This window comes from Paramisgurnus dabryanus, chromosome 20 (genome assembly GCF_030506205.2).
Source record: "Paramisgurnus dabryanus chromosome 20, PD_genome_1.1, whole genome shotgun sequence".
In the NCBI taxonomy this organism is placed as follows: Eukaryota; Metazoa; Chordata; class Actinopteri; order Cypriniformes; family Cobitidae; genus Paramisgurnus; species Paramisgurnus dabryanus.
This window is the reverse complement of record NC_133356.1, coordinates 31,617,691-31,638,736: the sequence shown is the minus strand read 5'-3', so window position 1 is coordinate 31,638,736 and position 21,046 is coordinate 31,617,691. Positions and strand designations below refer to the sequence as shown.

The following is a 21,046-nucleotide window of genomic DNA, read 5'->3' as shown; positions in this document are numbered from 1 at the left end:
TGTAATTAATAAGCCAATCCATCTCTATACAACCAGAGTAGAGACTGAACAATGTTAGCAATGAAGACTGACATAAGCAATAAAAGTCTGGATGGCTGAATAAAATGGGTTATTTAGCTGAGCGAATGAGCGTGCCCAATGAGTTACATTAATCAATGTCTCAAGAAAAGTCTGCTCCAGATACAGTAAGTCTGTTCTCAACAGAGCGCACAGATATCTCAACTCCCTTTACGCAGCGTGCTGGAGCTCCCTTGAGTTTCTGAAACATAGGCAACCGAACTAAACTCAAGCAACACATCATGCAGGAATTTCTGTATATGTGTAAACATCGTCTAAATGAAAAGCAAAATGCTTGATAGCACGCACTATATATTATTATTAAGGACTGACTGTGGTGAGACAGTGATGCTTGATTGTGCAACACTTGCAGCCAATGTGTTGCTATGTGGTTGCTAAGTGTTTTAAGTGAGTTTTTGAGCACTGTGGTGCGGTTGCTATGGTGTTCTGAGTGGTTGCCACAGCATTACTATTTACTATTTGTTTAGTTCTTAGCATTTTTTGAAGTGCTGCTAGGTAGTCCCATACAGCAAAAATAAAATCTTTGGCCAAAAATATATATTTTTTAAGTATATATGAAATACATTTTGTAGAAAGTAAAGCTGAATTAAATATATTTTATTTTATGTTTAGTTTTAACTTTCATATATTAAAGTGTACCGAGCCCCTAAGGTGACAATGGAGTAAAAAAAATCTAAAGTTTAGTTTCATGTGCTCACCTGAAACTTTCATGTGCTCACGCAAAACTTTCATGTTCACGCGAAACCTTCATGTGCAGAATTTTTTAGTTTGAAACGACAAACGAAAAACATGTGGTTTCTTGTTATTTTGTTTTTTGATTTAAACGAAAAAACAAACTATCAAAACGTACACGGACCATTGTCATACTTACGGCATCTTTACATGTAACCATATTCTAGCCAGTTTAACAATATAATCCACATTTGACCAAAATTGAGTTTAAATGGACATACGTGCATATTTTACAGTAACGGTGGTCGATACGTGTTCTTCCGATCGTTACTTAGAATGGCCAAGTCGCGTTTTATATTGACAGATGAATACGCTCAGTTTATTAAATAGCCTACGTCTTAGTTTATTAAATACGCTTAGTTTATTTAATATTAATTATACATTTATTAAATGTCTCTTGCAAACTATGAATGGACAATGAATCAATACACTGACATGGTAATGCTAGACAGATACTTTGTTTGCACAGTCCTACCGTAATTTTGTCACTCCTAGATGTACGTCTGGCGTAAGGGGGGAAACGTTTACCTCGATGAAGGAAAGTTATTGTCTCAACAGGCTATGTTTATTCGGCTATCCAGTGCTGAGCTTCAACTTCACGAGACCGGCGAGATGCTTCCACAGGGCGGGAGATACGTGGCATGATTGACAGCTTTGACACCAAATGGATATACGACAAAATCAGATGACATGATTTCACAACTTTTCATTGGCCATTTAGATATGTGAAGCATTCTGTATACGGAAATGAACCTGGACATTCAATAAGTCGAAAAATGTCAAAAACGGCAAAATGGACATACGTGGTTTTCATCGGACAGCGACGATATACATTTTCCTGGCCAAAATATAAAGGTTTGTATAAAATTTAAGTATAAACTGTATGGGGCAGTTTCACGGACAGGGCTTATCGTAGTCCCAGACTAAAATGCATGTTTGAGCTGCTTTAATTTAAAAACACTGTCCTGACTAATTTTAACATATATCAATTACTTTTTTGTGTCAAGATGCACACATGTTGTGTTTTTGTAAGGTATGTTTGTAAGATCTTCTTAAATGGGACATTTCACAAGACTTTTTAAAGATGTCAAAAAAATATTTGGTGTCCCCAGAGTATGTATGTGAAGTTTTAGCTCAAAATGTCATCTAAATCAGTGGTTCCCAAACTTTTTCAGCGTGTGGCCCCCTTTGTGTACGGTGCATTCCTTCATGGCCCCCCCAAAGAAAATTTTTGATAAATTTTTTTTCTAAAACTCAACATTTTAATAAAAAAAAAACACATTACATGATACAAAAAAGTAGTGCTTTTGGTTAGTAGCCTTATTTTTTAGGTTTAATTAAACAGAATTCATGATAAATTAACCTAAACCCTGTTCGGGAAACTGCCTCTAAAAGTATGTATAAAATAAAAAATATATTTTTATAACTATATTTATATGTTAGTTGAAAATATATTTAATTTTTATCTTTTCAAACCTGTTTTGTTTACATACAAGTTTTTCTTCCAATGCAATATGAACATAAATGCTTTCAAATATATTTCAATACAAAATAAAATGGTCAATTTCAGCACATTTTTTGGTCATTGTTGTATATTTTGAAAACATATTTTAAATTATGTTTATTTTTTTGCGGTTTAGGGTGGGCAGCAATCATCTCTGTGAAAATCATTCTACTGTGGCCCATCAACATTTTGAATTACTAAACTTTGAGGCAGTTTACTCAGACAGGGTTTAGATTAATCCAGGATTAGGCCTTAGTTTTTATAAACATACCTTACAAATAAACAATATTGGTGTTGATCTTGACACAAAACAAAAGCACTGATGTATGTTAAGATATGTCAGTGCAAGATGTCATGATTCTCACACAAGAATGGGACCCAGGTGCAGGGTAATGCAAACTTTGGTGAAAAAGTAGTACACTTCCAGAGTATACTTAAAGTGCTTTATTTTCGCTCACTAATTTTGTACTTAATATACAAAAAAAAATTTATTTAGTACTTCTTAAGATGTTCTTAAGATTATCTAAGTGTACTTCACTGTGCTATTTTGAGACACCATAAATATGAAGTTATTGTATTCTATAGTGCTAAAAGCTATGTTTATAAGCATTGCATTAAAATAAATATACTTTATTGATTATTAAAATACCCGACATGACTGGAAGAACACAGATATACCAATAATCATACATTTACATTAAGGCTGTACTCTGCTCATCAGTGTTGTTGCATTATGAGTTTAAATACAAGAGGTAGTTTTATTGTGTATCGCGTATAGCGCAGACAGTTTGATGCAAATTCATAAATATGAGAGAATACACGGTTGCTGTTACTACAGAACACGTGCACAGGCATACTGCATCAGGAGAGAGCTCGGACACAGACTCACGTGTGGTAATGCTAACCTTTTGTTAAGTCACTCATGATGAATTTGATCAGCCGTCTTCTCTGCAGTGACATCCGTGACTGTTGACGTTTACGCGAAAAAGAAAGTACACGAAGGAACGCGGAGTAAAAATACTTTTCATTGTTATGTGCACGCAACGAGAGAGGGAGGAGGGAGGCACGCGGAGCGCTCGCTACAATTAATAAATAGTAAAATTAAAATGTAAATGGGAATCATGAAATAGGTTCCAGTTCTGTGTCCCCTCACCCTGGGCCCGGGACAACAGACCCGTTTGTCCCCCCCGTCGGCGGGGTGCTTGTAGCAATAAAGATAAAAGTCATATAAAATCAAAAGACATACTTAAGTGTAAAAAATGCAGAACACAATCTTTCATTTTACATTATGTCACATCTTTAAATCTCAATATTATGCCAAACTTTAGATCAGACTGCAGAGTCAGACTGCATCAGACACCACAGCAACAAAGTTATTTTTGGCCAGTGTTCCCTTTATAGATTTACTGTAAACCTCTCACTTACTGTATGAACATCACAGCATGTAATTACCTTCATTACCTCAGTACATATTTCATATAAAAAAATTCAATTTTAAGTTCTCTGAATGACAAATTAGTTTTTCAAAACGATTATATTTTTATTTACGTATATAATTAAGTTTGGACCGTTAACTGTATAATTTAGTGTAAACGATTAAAATTGACTCCTGCCACAAGGACGCAGGTGCAGAATTCAGAGTGTTGTCAAATCCCATTGTTAAAAATCTTCTTTAGATGTAGTGTTTAAGTAATTAATGTGACACTTTGGGATATTTATAGTGTTGATTAAGTGTAGGTTAGTGATATTTGTAAATTAATTCTGAAAGACAAGGTTAGAACTTTCTTTTGTTCTTTATGGCCTACTATTTTACCTTGTACTAATATCTGGCAACACTGGTGACCAGCAGGGGCGTCATGAACCAATTTTTTTTAAGGGGGCACAGTGTTTACAGCTTACAGAAATGTGTGCATACATAGTGATGGTCGTTTTCGAAGCACTGCTTCATGAGGCTTCGAAAGTAACATTTACGAATCTTTTGTTTCGAAGCAGTGGTTCGGAGTGTGTATCAAACTGGCCGAAGTCACGTGATTTTAGCAAACGAGGATTCATTACGTCATAACAGTTTCGAAAATCCGATGGTTTACCACTAGGGGGAGTTGATCACAAATGACCAGTGTCTAATATGTTTAGGTGAACTCGGGTCAGTTTTATTATGCAAGTTCATAAAACATTTATCCTTCTGACTAATAACACTGCCATTTTGACTACTTTTTGTTTATAAACAGATTTAATGACAAAAATGTGCATAATTAAAAGGGTAGTTAGTTTTAATGATTTGTTTGCCCCAAATAAAACTAAAAACACATAATACACTTTTAACTATGTCTTAATTAATTTAAATATTTTTTTTAACATATTTTAATACAAATCTTCCTATTATTTTGTAAAAAAAGTGAAAATGTTTGGACATATCTGCTTTTACACTCTTTTGACCAGCAGGGGTCGCCAGCGTCGAACTGCTTTGAAAAACTGAATCAATTTCGAATTAATTAATTCAATTGATTCAAAGCTTTTCGTTTCTCCCATCAACACGGACATCAAACGAAATATTAGGGAGATCTAGGGAGATAAATAACTTTAGACCAATCTCAAATCTCCCTTTTCTTTCCAAAATATTAGAAAAAGTAGTGGCAAGCCAGCTACGTACATTCTTAGCAAATAATAGTACATATGAAAAGTTCCAATCAGGATTCAGGCCCCACCATAGCACAGAGACAGCGCTGCTTAGAGTTACAAATGACCTTCTCCTAACATCCGATCGTGGCGAAATATCACTCCTTATATTATTAGACCTTAGTGCAGCCTTTGACACAATAGATCACACAATCTTACTTAATAGGCTAGAAAACTATGTTGGCATCAGTGGTCAAGCGCTAGCCTGTTCAGATCTTATCTAACCAATCGCTATCACTTTGTTTATGTAAATGAGGAGTAGTCACATCACTCCCAGGTTAAATACGGCGTACCGCAGGGATCAGTTTTAGGTCCTATCCTGTTCTCGTTATATTTGTTACCTCTAGGAGATATTATCAGGAATCATAACATACAGTTTCACTGCTACGCAGATGACACACAGCTTTACATCTCCTCACATCCTAGCGAAACACACAATTTGTCTAAGCTATCAGACTGCATCAGCGATATTAGTGACTGGATGGCACATAACTTTCTTATGCTAAACTCCAATAAGACAGAGATACTTGTTATCGAACCGAATCGCTACAAATATAATATGACAGACTACAAGTTGCCCATAGATGGCTGCACTGTGGTGCCAAACTCCACGGTTAAGAATTTAGGTGTGATGTTCGACAGAAATTTATCCTTCGACAGCCATATCTCCAATGTCTGCCGCACAGCATTCTTCCACCTTAGAAATATCTCAAAAATAACCCATATGTTGTCTGCATCAGATGCAGAGAAGCTTATCCACGCTTTTAAGACCTCTAGAATAGACTATTGTAACTCGCTACTCGGAGGATGCCATGTAAATCAGGTAAACAAGCTTCAGCTAGTTCAAAACGCTTCTGCGAGAGTTCTTACTCGATCTAAGAAGTATGACCACATAAGCCCAACTCTGGCATCTTTACACTGGCTACCAGTTAAATATCGTATACAATTTAAAATATTACTAATCACCTACAAAGCCTTAAATGGCCTAGCACCCTCATATCTTAGAGAATTATTATCAGAATACAATCCATCACGTGCATTGCGGTCACAAAATTCTGGCCTCTTAATAATCCCTAAAATATCAAAAGTGTCTAAAGGTGGCAGATCCTTTTCCTACTTAGCCCCTAAGCTATGGAATGATTTACCAACCGACGTCCGAAAATCAGAGACAGTAGATAACTTTAAATCTAGACTTAAAACTTTTCTCTTTAACAAGGCATTCGCATAGTTTGTTTTAGCAATAGTACTTATCTCCCAATAGCTAGCTTGTACAACCTAATAAATAAAAAAATTAATGAATAAACTAAAACCTTTTTTCGTCAACATTCCAAAACATGGTAAATGTCATTAATACTCTTTAGTAATATGCTGAAACTTTGCATTGGTTGTCGATTGAGTCTTAATTGCCAAATATGGTCGGTTTGCAATTTTTGGCCTTTTCCCATGGCCTTAAAAATAGTATGTCATACAGAACCGCTTGCCACTGTACGTTAGTATTAACGACGGCAGTGGGGCCTCTGGCCTTAGTCAAACGAGTTCTGTTTCTGTTTCTAAAATCATCAACTATATGTAATACACTTAACCAGCAATAGTTAGCCTGCCCGGAACCGAGCTGACTAAAACCACATTACTGTGTGACACTTGCTTTTTATGTGAACGGCCCCTACGCTAATAAGATTTTGTTTCTCTCTCCCTGTCTCGTCCTCAATCCCGAGGACAATAAGACAAACAGATCCAGATCCAGTTCCGGTAAATGTGAAAGTCGGCACACCTCTGATCTACTGGCTGTTCTTCAACGTGATGTTCAGCTGATGCCTGTCCAAAGACCACCGGCAGAACCCGCTTAATCTCCGCTTAATCTCCTTCCGTTTCAATGTGTATATATATATATATCTCCCAAGGGTTTTTTCCTCCTAGGACTTTTTTTACTTCCCCGGCTAAAATTCCTGGGTTTTTTTCTCCTAGGGGGTTTTTCAACCCGGGAAGGCAGCCTTTTTGGGCTTAACTTCTATACGTTACATTAGTAATACGTTTGCTTATAATGTTGATTTATAGCCGCAGCAAATTTAGCTGCTTGTGCTATCGTGTATAATGTTACGCTACACTGTAAAACTTTTCTGTAAATTTACAGCGAATTTCTAACAGTATTGTACTGTATTTTCAAAAAACAGTGTTAGACTGTATATTTACAAAATATTTACAGAATGTCTGTAAATGTACAGAATTGTCCTGTTTTCAGCATGCAAAATTCATAATACAGAATAATACTGTAAAAGCATTGCATTGTGGGATTGATTTCCTTCGCGCTCAATATTTGAATGTAAGCAGAGCTAGTGCTTCGGAAGTTCGGACGCCCTTTATTTGTTAGGATTGGTTATTCATATAAACAACGACGATATGAAGACAACGCGTTCAACTTTTAATCTATAGCTGCCTGTGATGTGAAAATGTACACGGAACAATTAAAAGTTGCACGACGACGCGGCAGAAATGAGAGGATTATGCAGCAAGAAGATGGGGAGAATACAATGTGTCTGTGATGAAGATAAACAAAGATTGACTGAATGTGCATCATTGACACGGTAAGACACTGTTGTTTTATTCGATTGCATTTCTGAACGGTTTGCACGAGTGGGCTATTTTTAGGAGCTGCGTTGTTGTCACTCCAGTTACGCTTACTTGCTAAATTCTTAAACGACACGTTGATAAAGATGTTTTTGTAACTTATCTGTCTGTTAATTCTTTCGTTTTCGACGACTAAACATGATAATGTGAATTGCCCTAAAACAACACAATGTTGCTGTCTGTCGGTGCGTTGTGATTTAGCTTAAGTTAGCTTAGCTTGTAATACACTTAAAAAACTAAACATTACACCTTGTTCTCAAATATACACCAAGTTAAGTTACTTTGATATGAAAACGTTGTGGTTGTAGCCTACATTCGTCACAAATATAGTTTTATTTGTATTTTAAAGTTGTTATTATAAGTGAAATGATGTCAGACTTATCTCAGATATTAAAGTTTAGTTAAATTGTAACCCCCACCTCCATTACTTCGTTGTCACGTCTTTTAAAAGTGTTTGATTAACATATTTTTGCAATTATCACTCAAATTTGGTGATTTATAGTATATGTATGTAATATACTTCTATATACAGTACCACTCAAAAGTTTGAACTTACTTCCCATGTCCAAACTTTGGCCTGGTACTGTATACAGTACCAGTACAATATACTGTAGTATTTGTATTGTCCTGTAATATAGACATTTTAACCTAATATCTGTATTTGCATCGGTTGAGCTCAAGTTATGTTTAATAGTTATATTTGTAAATGGCTAAATAACATCACAAAAACAGAAACAAATTTTATTTTAAATATTTTCCTTTTTTGTTTTGGTTGATTTCAGGTCCGTCTCTAAGCAACCAGCGCTGGATGTTGAGCATGGACGGTCAGGTTGTGTGTGAAGGAGAGCAGCGCAACTTTGTCTCTGGTCTTGCAACGCTGATTGCCTCATTCTACAATTTTAACCTCCAGGATCTGGAAGCGGTGGCATGCACCCTTGGGTTTGTTCAGAGGTTAGATACACATTTCCCATTCATTTGTTAAAATTTTTTTTTTTACATATTGTGAAGGTCTGCATCAAGATGCAAAGCGTAAAACTGAAACTTCATATTTACAATAAATAAGTAAGTATGAACTGTATTCATCTGACCTCAGTTTTTCTCCGCTTACACTTTTGGCATGGTTTTTATGCTGAAATACTGCCAAAAGCATTGCAAGTTTGCAAACACAATTTTATGAACAACAAATACAAATTAATTGCGCAGAATCTGTCTCGGTGTGTAAAATAAACCACTTTTAAATGTTTAAATGACTTGTTGCATACAGAGGGACGTGTCCGGCGGAACTGGCACAAATGGCCACCCTAACAGAGGGTAAAACTATTTCCTGAAATAACCTGACATTAACAGTTTTGTCATAATTCTCTCACTCATTTGAGCTTGCTAGCGCGTGTGGAAAGGCGTGGCTATCAAATGAGGCTTTTAATGACTCGTTGTTTTCTCTTTTATGATTGGTTGAATAACGGCAGTAGTTGTCTCAGTATCCGGTAGCCCAGTAGATATTGAGTTATTTCAGGAAATTGTTTTATAAAAACTGGTTTATTTTACACACGAAGACAGATTCTGTGTGATTCATTTGTGTTTACTGTTCATAAAACTGTATTTTTGAAAGAATGCCACTGTTTGCACACTTGCAATGCTTTTTGCAGTATTTCAGCCCAAAAATCCATGCCAAACGTGTAAATGCAGAAAAACTGAGGTCAGATGAATACAGTTTATATTTATTTCGCCTAAATATGAAGTTTTACAAGACATGAATTACGCTTAAGATTAAAAGTTCAATGTTGCCAAACTTTTTTCTTATGCCTGCAACTTGATTTACACCTTTACAAAACAATGTCATCTTTATGCTTGCAATGTCACATTTCCATTTTGACCAGTGATTTGTTGTTTTTAACAGAACATTGAACTTCCTCCATTACTTCTGTTTAAACCAAATAATTCAATTAAATTGCACAATTATTAATACAGATTTATTTGTTGTTTTTTAATTACTGTGTAAAATAAGAAGACTTATTAAATTTTTTTTATCAACATAATAATAATTGTTCTTGTTTGTTTTCTGCCTTGCAGATGATTTCTCTACATCAACCTGGAACGTGGATCAAAGATGAAGAAAGGGAAAAAGAACACTACAGTGAATCCACAGGTTTCCACTCTTCTTAGAAAACTTACAGACTTTAAATGCAATTTTGTTTAGACACTTCCACTATCCAGTGTAGTTGAATTAAAAGGAAATAAAGTTTCCTACATTGTTAATGATGTGCTGTTAATTGAAATACAAACGTACAGCTGGCATTTCATCCAATATGCTTATGTTAAAGAATTAATCCACTTTTAAAATGATGCAAAAAAAGAAAGTCAGGAGGGAAAATACAGTAAAGGATTAGTCCACTTTCTTAAAGGAGTAGTCCACTTTAAATATGGGGTCCATTGATTTTCATAGTAGGAAAAAAGTAAGTCAATGGGCCCCATCTTTAAAGTGGACTACTCCTTTAATAAAAAATCCTGATAATTTACTTACCCCTAAGTCATCCAAAACGTTTATGTGTTTCTTTGTTCAGTCAAAAAGAAATTAATTTTTTTGTTTGTTTGTTTTTTTGAGTAACACATTCCAGAATGTTTCTCCATATAGTGGACTTTAATGGACCTCAACAGTTTACAGTTTAAATGCAGTTTAAAAGGGTGCATACAGCTTCAAAGGGCTCTAAACTAGGGCTGCATGATAAATAGCATGTGATTGTCATTGCGCATCTTGTCAGTAAAGCCGGTTCCTTGATTAGTAAATCGCTATCACCTGCTTTTAGATGGAGCAGCATGTACTACACAAAGCCATAGATCACTGACAATCAGGGCAAAATTTGCATTAATAATATGTATGCGATATGGCCCTGCTTGTCAGTGAACTACGTCTCTGTCTAGTAAAAGCTTCTATCGCATGTGATTTATCGTGCAGCCCTACTCTAAACTATCCAAACTGATGCATAAGGGTCTTAACCAGCTAAAATCATAACTTTCGGCAAAAAAAAAAAAAAATGCACTTTTAATCCACAACTTGCACTAGCCGTGTGATGCGCCAACGTGACGTCATGTAATGCATAGGCATGTCGAAAGGTCACGCATCATAAATGTGAAACACACACTTGCAGACCATTTTAAACAACAAACTGACATAAAGACATTAATTGTTATCATTCCACATACAATAACGTCTGAACGTTCCTCTTTCTCCACGCTTGTAAACACTGGGGCGGTCGTTTTGCATGCATCACGTGTGACTTTTCAACATGCTTAAGCATTACGTTAGATTGCGCTGGTGGGACACAAGGCTAGTGCAAGATGGGAAGTTATGGATTTATAGTACTTATTTTTTATTTTTCTCAATAAAAATTATGATGGTTTGCTAGATAAGATCCTTATGCCTTGGTTGGGATCGTTTAGAGCCCTTTAAAGCTGCATCAAAACAGCTAATTTTAAACTGCATTTAATCTGTAAACTATTGAGGTCCAATAAAGTCTTTAAAATTGAGAAAAAGCATGGAGTGTTTTCCCTAAAAAACTTAATTTCTTATTGACTGAACAAAAAAAGACATCAACATTTTGGATGACACGTGGGTGAGTAAATTATCCGGATTTTTTATTAAGAAAGTAGAGTAATCCTTTAATGTATTTTCCCTCCTGACTTTCTTTTTTTGCATCATTTAAAATATTTTGAAACATTTCCATTCTTTGAAAGTTAACAAGACCACTTGATTGTTAATGTTCTGATAATTCATAACTGTTCTGTCAACTGTTTATTAATTGTAATGCATACAGCTGACATTTCAGCAAACATGTTTATGTAAATTTTATGGCCTTTGCTTTTAAAAAATAAAGTTTTATATTCTAAGAATTTTGTATTTGTGTATTATGTATTTAATTTCCATTTGAGATTATTGTTACTGTTACACATATAATATAAATTCCCAATTTAAAAGTGGCATATCAGTAAAATACAGAATGGGTTATAGTTCTGTAAAAATACAGTAATTTGCTGGCAATATAGCTGCCTGTATGTAAATTTACAGTGTAAAGTTTTACAGTGTATACTGTAAAAATAAATAAATTACAGCGTTATACTGTATCTGACAATTACAGTGCAAGACTGTAAATGTTGTTTACAGTAGTGGTTCTGTAAAAATACAGTAAACGGCTGGCAACCCAGCTGCCAGTATTTTACTGTAAATTTACAGTGAAAAGTTTTACAGTGTATCTGTCGATTTTCTGTGCTTTTCACTACATCTATTATGTAAAGCTGCTTTGATACAATTACCAAATTGTGAAAAGCGCTATATAAATAAAATTGAATTGAATTGAATTGAAATTGAATATTATAGTGTTGACTAACTTTAATATCAAATACTATTCAATCAGAATAATGACATATTGGCATCATATTTACATCTGGAACGGCATGTTTTGTTTATTTACGTTTTGTTTAATGACTTGTTTAATTGTGTCAATGCATTTTGCACAACAACTGCATAATCCTATAAAATTAATGTAATTTTAAATCCATAAAGTTTATAAACAACGAAAAATTACATAAGCTATAGCCACGTGATTGAGTTTAATGTTCAAATATGATTCAAAAAATGTTTAGATAAAAATTATTAGAGGAACGGATTTTTGCATTCAACTTTACCTCATATATGAGCATGTTTGATTCCGCGTCCCCGTGAACTCTGGCGAACTTTAGCGTTGTACCAAGAAGATGAATCTAGAAATCTCTACTAATATAACGTTGAGACGGTCACATTTTAAACCATACATTTTCTACACAGAGGAGGTTAACTGCACATTACCGTACTGGGGTTTGGAAATGTTGTGAGCGTTTCTAACACGTTTTAATTCCTCAGATAGCAAAATGCAGCAGAAGCAGTAAAGAGCTCGTGAGCGCGCTCAGACGTTGATGACGTCAGCGACTGCGCTGAATGCGCCGCGCCTGCCGCCAGAAATAATGTAACACGATCAAAACTGCGAAAATCTCCGAAAAGTGACAAGGATGCACCACAGAATTAATAATATTGTGCATAGTAAACAGATTAAAAGACAAATAACAGATTAATGGGCTCTTCTTTGATTTTGAGGCTCAAAAAACCAAGGGGGCAACTGCCCCCTCAGTTTGAATGGGCATGACGCCTCTGGTGACCAGCACCTAAACTGAGAGTTATCGAATAAGGCACAGCATTCAGCACGGGAAGGTTATTGCTGACATGATACTACATTCGGTAAGAATACCCAAGCGTAAAACAATAAAGCTAATCTCAACAGAACATAAGCATTAAGATTTAATATTATATTTAATATAATATTGAATAAGATAATTTGCTATTTAAACAATGTGATATGGACTTAAAAAAAATTAAATTATGCATCAGAATCAAAATAGCAAAAACACGTTAACACTGATAAGGCAAAAAGGTTAAAAAAGACTACATTAGATCCCAGGTAAAACTAAAGTATACTTGAATGTACAAAAACTACACTTAAATATAGCAAGTACATTTGTAAGTTACGTAAAGTTTTAAAGTTATGCTACAAAAATACTAATTAAAATTAAAGTTTTTCTTCAGTCCACCTGAAAAAGTATCATATTTAAATAGAGTTTAAAGTATTTTGAAATAAATGGTGTCTCAAAATAAAACACTTGTGTACATTTGTTCTTAGCTTAATGTTAAGAATTACTAAAGACAAATTTGGTGGTATATGTATATCAGCTACAAAATAAGTGTGCAAAATAGTACACTTTATGTGTACTTAAAAAAGTCTATTTTAATGCACAGCACCCCACCCTGGACATCACTAACTTTCACACTCTGGCTACGGCCATGCACAAAGTATCGTCTTTTACCCTAAAATCAAAGGAAATGACAAATGTATATTATTTTTCCTAATGACAAAACTGCTCAAAATTTCATTTTTAGGTGATCTATTCCTTTAACTTTCATGAAAATAATGCCACAATGCAATAAAAATAAATAATATGAAATGAATATGGAAATATAAATGTAACTAAAAGCTTTATTAAAAATATATACAACTTTTTATTTGTATATGTGATCTGATCCTGTTTTTGTGTTAAAAAAACACAGCAGACAGAGGTACTGTATCTGTTACAAAGCTCCACATACAACAGCCAGAGCCAAACTGTGCTGCTCAATGACCAACACAATGTAAAACCACTTATTTTCCCTTAATCCATATTAATGTCTAACCACTATTGTATTTCCTAACAATGATACTGATTATTTTCTACTGCTGTTCAATGTGCGATTCACAGCTCTGAATGCTCATTATAGCGATCACCGCTATCAAAAGATCAATACTCAGATTTGTTCCCCATGTGATCTTCAAATGAGGCTTTTATTGACCCAGACTGATATAAAGATAAGTGATGTGATCAAGAAAACCAAAGGCTCCATTAGAGAGAGTTTAAATGAGGGGTGGAGGAGATCGATTACACCATCCATATTACAACAATTATAGTTTTACGTGTGACTCTGGATCTGTTATTACAAGTAGAAGTCTTGACAATTATTATATGATCAAATGCTTACAAGCAACCATTAAGTAATTGTGAGTGATAGTGAGCTGAGACAGACTGTCTACAATATAACTGTATGACCGCTGTATCAATCAAACAGTATACATCAAAACAATGATACCAAAATTGATTAAGAATATGACTTTAAACTCTATTTATATGCAGTTTAAATAACAATGATTGAGGTAAATAAACCCTGGTCAAGAATAGAAGAAAGTGTTATGGGTTTGAAATGACATTAGGGACAGAGTGCCCTATTTTAACAATGCTCTGAGAAGCCCATGGCACAGGTGCACTTAGGGAGTGTCTGAATCCACTTTTGTAAATACAGAAACAAACAAAACAAAAAAAAGTTTGCAAATGATTCCGAAGGGTTGTACAAATTCTCTTAACTCTTCCCTGCCAGCTTTTTCTTTAAAATAATTTTTTTATGATTTCCCAAAAGTTTAATGCCTTTCAGAAATTTATTTTTCTTTAAATGTATAAACATAAAATATATCAAATGAAAGAACAGACCCTCTGCTTTCAAACAAAAAAGTTTCATCCTATCTTCATTTGTTCTCTATTTTCACCTCTCGAATATGGGTGGGTTTCTTTAAAGAAACCAAATTTTGGGTAAAAAGCTGAAATAATTGCATAGTTGTAAAGGACTTTTGTTAGAGATCAGATTTAGAACGATGATCAAAACATACACTGAGTTTTAAATGTTATTAGCTAAGTGAATGCTTTAAAAATAAGATTTATTTTTTCTTAAATGCTTAATTTAAGCAAAATTGTCTCACCCCATTGGCAGATATTTTTGCTTTTTTTTAAGCACAAATTCACTTAAATTGCATAGATTTTGTCTAAAAACGTCATTTTGCTCATCAAAATACATCTTGATTTAAGAATTTTTACATATTTCTACTGAAAACAAAACAAAAATACTAAGAAAGAAATTCACATTTTCAAGAAAAAAATTCTTAGTATTTTTGTCTTGTTTTCAGTAAAAATATCTAAAAATTGTTAAATTAAGATGCTTTTTCTTGATGAGCAAAAATCTAGTTTTTAAACCAAAAATATCAAATTTAACTGATTTTGTGCATAAAATACGCTAAAAAAATCTGCCAATGGGGTAAGCAATTTTTTCTTGAATTTTTCTTGAATTTAGTGTTTAAGAAAAATGTTCAAGGTTTCTTTTATTACCCCATTGGCAGATTTTTTTGCTTGTTTTATGCACAAAATCACTTACATTTGATATTTTTGGTCTAAAAACTAGACTTATTTTCTTAGATCATTTTGCTCATCAAGAAAGAGCATCTTAATTTAAGAATTTTTAGATATTTTTCCTGAAAACAAGACAAAAATACAAAGAAAATTTTCAAGAAAAAAATTCTTAGTATTTTTGTCTTGTTTTCAGTAAAAATATCTAAAAATTGTTAAATTAAGATGCTTTTTCTTGATGAGCAAAAATCTAGTTTTTAAACCAAAAATATCAAATTTAACTGATTTTGTGCATAAAATACGCTAAAAAAATCTGCCAATGGGGTAAGCAATTTTTTCTTGAATTTTTCTTGAATTTAGTGTTTAAGAAAAATGTTCAAGGTTTCTTTTATTACCCCATTGGCAGATTTTTTTGCTTGTTTTATGCACAAAATCACTTACATTTGATATTTTTGGTCTAAAAACTAGACTTATTTTCTTAGATCATTTTGCTCATCAAGAAAGAGCATCTTAATTTAAGAATTTTTAGATATTTTTCCTGAAAACAAGACAAAAATACAAAGAAAATTTTTCCTGAAAATCATTTTTTGCAGTGTTCGACTGGTTTTGTGGTCCAGGGTCACATATGTTGCGTTGTGTGTTTATGATGTGTTTTCTTTTTCACATGTTATGAATTTCATTGTAATCATTGACTTAACATGCTGCTGTTTTCTACAGTATGGTGCTTTGGCACTGTTCGGTTGAGCTGGTGTTGCAGGGACTGTTATATGTGCAGTCGACATTGTTGAGGGTTTTATGCTGAGTATTTTTGTGTTGACCGGCCTACACATTTTTGATGCACCGTTATTCAATATTTTTCCCATCCTGCTGTAATGTTTTTTCATCTGATCTTTTGTCACCACCACTTTTCAACACAAACTGTGTAACTGTTTTCAGCTGACTCAAAATATTTGCCAACAATGCACCTGAACACCTCGTTTTCAGATGAGCAGGCTGATGGGTGAACAGATGTCCGCAAGTGCATTTGCTATTTAAACCAGGTGGCCCTGGACGTGAAACTGATAACTGCGCTGGGCTGAAACTAGCAAGAAACACTTGCACCGCACCTGGAGTAGCATTGCGACGGGTGAATGATAGGGCCCAGAGATTCAAGGCACGTTTACAACTAAACACATTTTGCTCACTGGTCAAAGCAAAAAATTTTTTTGACAAGAGATGTTTCAATAAAACTGACCTCTTTGGAGAGACGTGTGAAAAGATCTCCCCCTCTGAGAAAGTCCAATATAAGGTACAGCTTCCCTTCTGTCTGAAAGGCTACAGGAAAAAGCAACAAAGGTCACATTTAATAAGCAGTGTTTTCTCTTGTGGAAAACAACACAACAGCCTATGTGCTTTTAATGTTAACATACCCACTTTAATTCCAATTTACATTTTTGCCAGTGGCAAACACTTTTATCCAAGTGAATTCAAGGTACACGCTTTATCTGGGAATTGAAGCCGTGACCTTTGATATGCTAACACTATGCTCTACCAGCTGAGCTACATGAACAATTTAGTATGTAGAGAAAATTATAAGTAAGAAGTTAATTCCTCAAAAAGTATCAATGCTGTGACTCTGTGATGCTAACAGACCAGTGCTGTTTGTTATCCTCTGCGGCCTAAAACAATGATGTAAATTTAAAGTGGGGCTATCTGTTAATACAGCCAATAATTAACAACCAGTTATAACCAGGCCTATATCCAAACACTTAGGGGTGGTTTCCTGGAAAGGGGATTATCTTAAACCGGGACTAGGCCTTAGTTTAATAATAAATATAACTAGTTTTAACAAATATGCCTCACTTAAAACATTACTGATGTGCATTTTGAGGCAAAACAAAGGGCACTGATATATTTTAAGATATGTCTAAGGTAACATAGTCGATTACACTGTAAAGCAATGCTGTACAGTCCCAGCCAGAGGTCGCATAAACTGAATATTTTCCATCAGCTTTTCAATTCATCAATTTTTCCATTGATTTTATTAACAGTGTGTGAAAAAAATCTGGAGATTAGCCATCATTGTGACAGATTACACTTATGGTGCGATTATACCAGATGCGAATAAAGTGTCAATCGCAAAGACGCGATAGACATCCTACATCATGAATGAAGCGATTCGCGCAAATTGAGCGTTTCGGGGCATCTGATGCATTAACCAATCAGAAGATTAACCAATTGCTCTTGTATTAACGTAGCGAGCAAAATCATTTTCGTTGTATGTGTGCACTTGAAGCTGAATGACATACTGTATCTTTGTACTTTTATAGAAACAAGAATAAAAAAGGATATGAGTGAGGAGGTCGGATAATCTGGTAAATTGTAAAAAATGCTACATACATATTGAGACTACAAGCTATAGCTAGCAAATTAAATATATTCGTGTCTGAATTTTATGCGCAAATTACGCTAATTTAACGTGCAAATAAAGTGGGTTAACTTAAAATGTTCAGGTGCCCAAGTAGTGTTCAACAGGTGTTCAACAACTCACCATAGTGGAGTTTGACAATGAAAGGATGATTGACTTCTGCGAGTATGTCTCTCTCCATTTTGGACCTCACTCTGTCTCGCACTTAGAAAGAGACAAAGAACAGAAGTCAGACACTAAACCCAAGATATAAGCTAACCAAAATTTCATTTTATCAACAAGGTAACCGTCTAAAGCTGCATTTACAGTGGCAAGCCATAATATCAAGAAATGCAGATCACACTTTGCCTAACCGTGATGTGTTTTTTCATTCACAAGTACATGAAGAACTTGCTCAACATTAACCACTGAGCGCTAAGACTTTGGGAAATATCTCTGTAACCATGGTAACACTCATAGAACAAGTTATGTGGGTTGTGAACAGGTTGTAATAGATAACCACTCAAAACAGAGAGAAACATGATTCGGAGCAATAACTGCGATTATGCTCGGATTGGTGCTGATTTCTGTGTATTGTGTCAAAACAAAGCAATAAATTGCCAAACTGAATGTGTAATGAGGAAAGTCAGTCCGATACGAGCATTGTTTGAGATTAAATCAGTTTCTTTGTCGCTGTGGATTTGTATCCTGATGAAAAATAGTTACTCTAAAAATTGCCTGGGTGTCTGAGTGGGACATTTTCCCTAAGTTAGACAATTTGATGATCCGGATGCATCTTGAAAATCAATCACAGAACGCAGCATCCCCTCGAGTGGCTCAGTTAGTCACATCACATGCTGCGCTCAAACTAGAAGCGTAGCTTTTGGATCCGGATTTCAGATTAGGACAGACAAATGCAAGATTTATGCAAAAATGTGTTGCAAAAATCATTCAGGTCACTGAAAGTTTACTGTTGGAGTGCCAAGGCATCAGTTTTACCTTTAAGTGTTGCCTTTTTTAACACCTTCATGGCATAGAGTTGTCCTTTGTCTGAACCTTTGATTTTTCTCACCAGGAACACCTGAAATGAAGGAAGGAAACCGGAAAGTCAAGACCCCCAAAATATTCACAAAAAAGTCATAAATGATAGTGGCCTGATTTGTGTTCTAATAAAAATAGCTTTTTTTAAATGGCTTAATTTTATTTACAGTTTACAAATGTAGTTCAGCACATTCATTTTCATCTTACACTATTTACAAATCCTTTACTCTGCAGATTCTTTGGTTTCTAGTGATTAAAAACAACAGTCGGTTTGATGTCAACATTGTTTCTTCACACAAAGCTATTGTACGGCCTTGAATGCCTTGTAATTTAGTGCATGGACTTATGCTGCGTTCCAGGCAACCTGTAACCCGTAACTCACGACTTCAAAACCACGACTCACGACTTTGAACTGGGAGTACATCGATCTAGTACGAGTTCACGGGTGGGAAGTCACGGGTTTGACTGCCGTTCCAGTGCACTTTCACCGGTAGAAGGTTGTAAAAACACGAGTTACAGGCTGCCTGGAACGCATAGGGTCGTGAGTCGTGGTTTTGAAGTCGTAACTCACGGGTTTAAAAACCTGCCTGGAACGCACCATTATTAACTGAAGATTGTTTTCCTTTGCATTTATGAAGCATTTCACATACACAAGACAACACTGACAAAAGATCTGCATTTACACAAATCTGACAAGATGACTAAATCTGCTGTATTATGTGTGCCAGGCCATTAGATGGCGATATTACTTTGTAAAGAAACACTAGAAGCCTGCGCAAATACACTTTCTTCTACAGAGCGATAAATAGAAAAAGAAAAATGTTTGTGAACTTTGTCTTGAGCAGCACAAACACAGTCCTGTAGGCCGCCATTGTTGTTTTGGTTATACTCACGCATGCCTATAGACTAAATTGATGCATGTAAATGCTTTCGCTGTTATCACATATTTGCGTTTAGGTAGTTTACACTGAGATGACAAGGCGTTGTTATTAAAACTTGCACTTTGAAACCTGTCTTCAAACAGCCAAAATACATAAAAACTTTCTTGTTTACAGCTAAAATTGTTGTTGTGTAAACTGTAAAAAGTTAAACTTAAAAAATGACTACAATTCGTAACACCTAAAAAAGTTTTTTCAACCAATATGTTTTAGTAAAAAATACTTGATCCAACTTTCACTTTTTACAGTATAGATAACTCACAAAGTGTACAAACTCTGCCTGAAAAGCACATTTGACACTGGGGGTGAAGTCGAAGATTCGATAGGACAAGAACCATAGATATGTATATAAAGGCTAGATGGCTCAAGGCGGAGTCAGCTGTGTCGTCACTTGGCGGCCATCTTAGGTCAGTGCTGCCATAGTGCTGCTCCCTGCTGCTGTGGACGGAAGGTGAGTGACATACGCCAACTAAAATGCTCGTAACTTGCTGAATTCTTGACGGATTTACAAACGGTTTGGTTTTTTACAAACGTTATTAACGTGTCTATAATTATGGATGCTTTAACATGTTTCATGAATTTTTTATTTATTTTTAGTATACGTATTCAGTGTCATAGGTACATCTTTGACGTTTATAACAAACCAATCCGTTTGAAAATTGGTAAAAAATTAAGCAAGTTATGGTCATTTAAAAGTACCTGCATCATTAAAACTCAATGCTACGAGTGAGCGAGCGCCCTGTCCTAAGATGGCCGCCAAAATGCGGACGTTCCACTCAATTGGCCATCAGCGCGGACGAGCCATCTAGCCTTTATATACATATCTATGACAAGAACTGTCACAGATATGTTATGAAATAAGGATCATTCAGTTTTGCAACTGTCAACGCGAAGCGGAGTGCCTAAAACCCCCTTAGCTGTCAAAACAAACACATTGCTTATATAACTACATAACAATACTACCTTCACATTTTGATGTGATATATAAATATTGTAAAAAAAAAATACGTTTCTTGACTATAAATTAAGAAAAATCACAGCTCTTTGCCTCTAACTCAATGTATTTCTAGGAACTAACTGAAATCTCCGTGAATCACGTGACGGGCGAGCTTCTGGACTTCCAGTGGCACAACTCTGTTTTTCTATGGCTCTGCCCTTTCCCCGGTTTTTTTTTAAGTTGCCACCCAGTTTTAGTTGAATTCCTTGCAAAAAAATTATCTTCTTTAAATAAGCATAAAGTATCAAATGAAACAGACCATCCGCATTCAAACAACAGCAAAA

At 35.0% G+C, this 21,046-nt stretch overlaps 1 protein-coding gene and 1 long non-coding RNA gene across 3 annotated transcripts in view; one reads left to right on the top strand and one right to left on the bottom strand.

The window, feature by feature from the left end:
* Positions 1–21,046, bottom strand: part of rps6ka2 (ribosomal protein S6 kinase, polypeptide 2) — a 76,318-nt gene that overhangs the window by 42,269 nt on the left and 13,003 nt on the right. For both annotated transcript variants that reach the window (XM_065250425.1, XM_065250433.1), the window contains 3 exons: positions 18,786–18,867; positions 17,931–18,011; positions 16,635–16,714 (listed from right to left, as the gene is read on the bottom strand). In XM_065250425.1, the coding sequence (XP_065106497.1) occupies positions 16,635–16,714; positions 17,931–18,011; positions 18,786–18,867 (243 nt within the window). The remainder of the gene's footprint in view (positions 1–16,634; positions 16,715–17,930; positions 18,012–18,785; positions 18,868–21,046) is intronic.
* LOC135730508 (uncharacterized) lies at positions 7,228–11,503 on the top strand. The gene is made up of 3 exons (XR_010525992.2): positions 7,228–7,572; positions 8,398–8,566; positions 9,686–11,503. It is a non-coding gene; the product is annotated as an uncharacterized lncRNA (long non-coding RNA).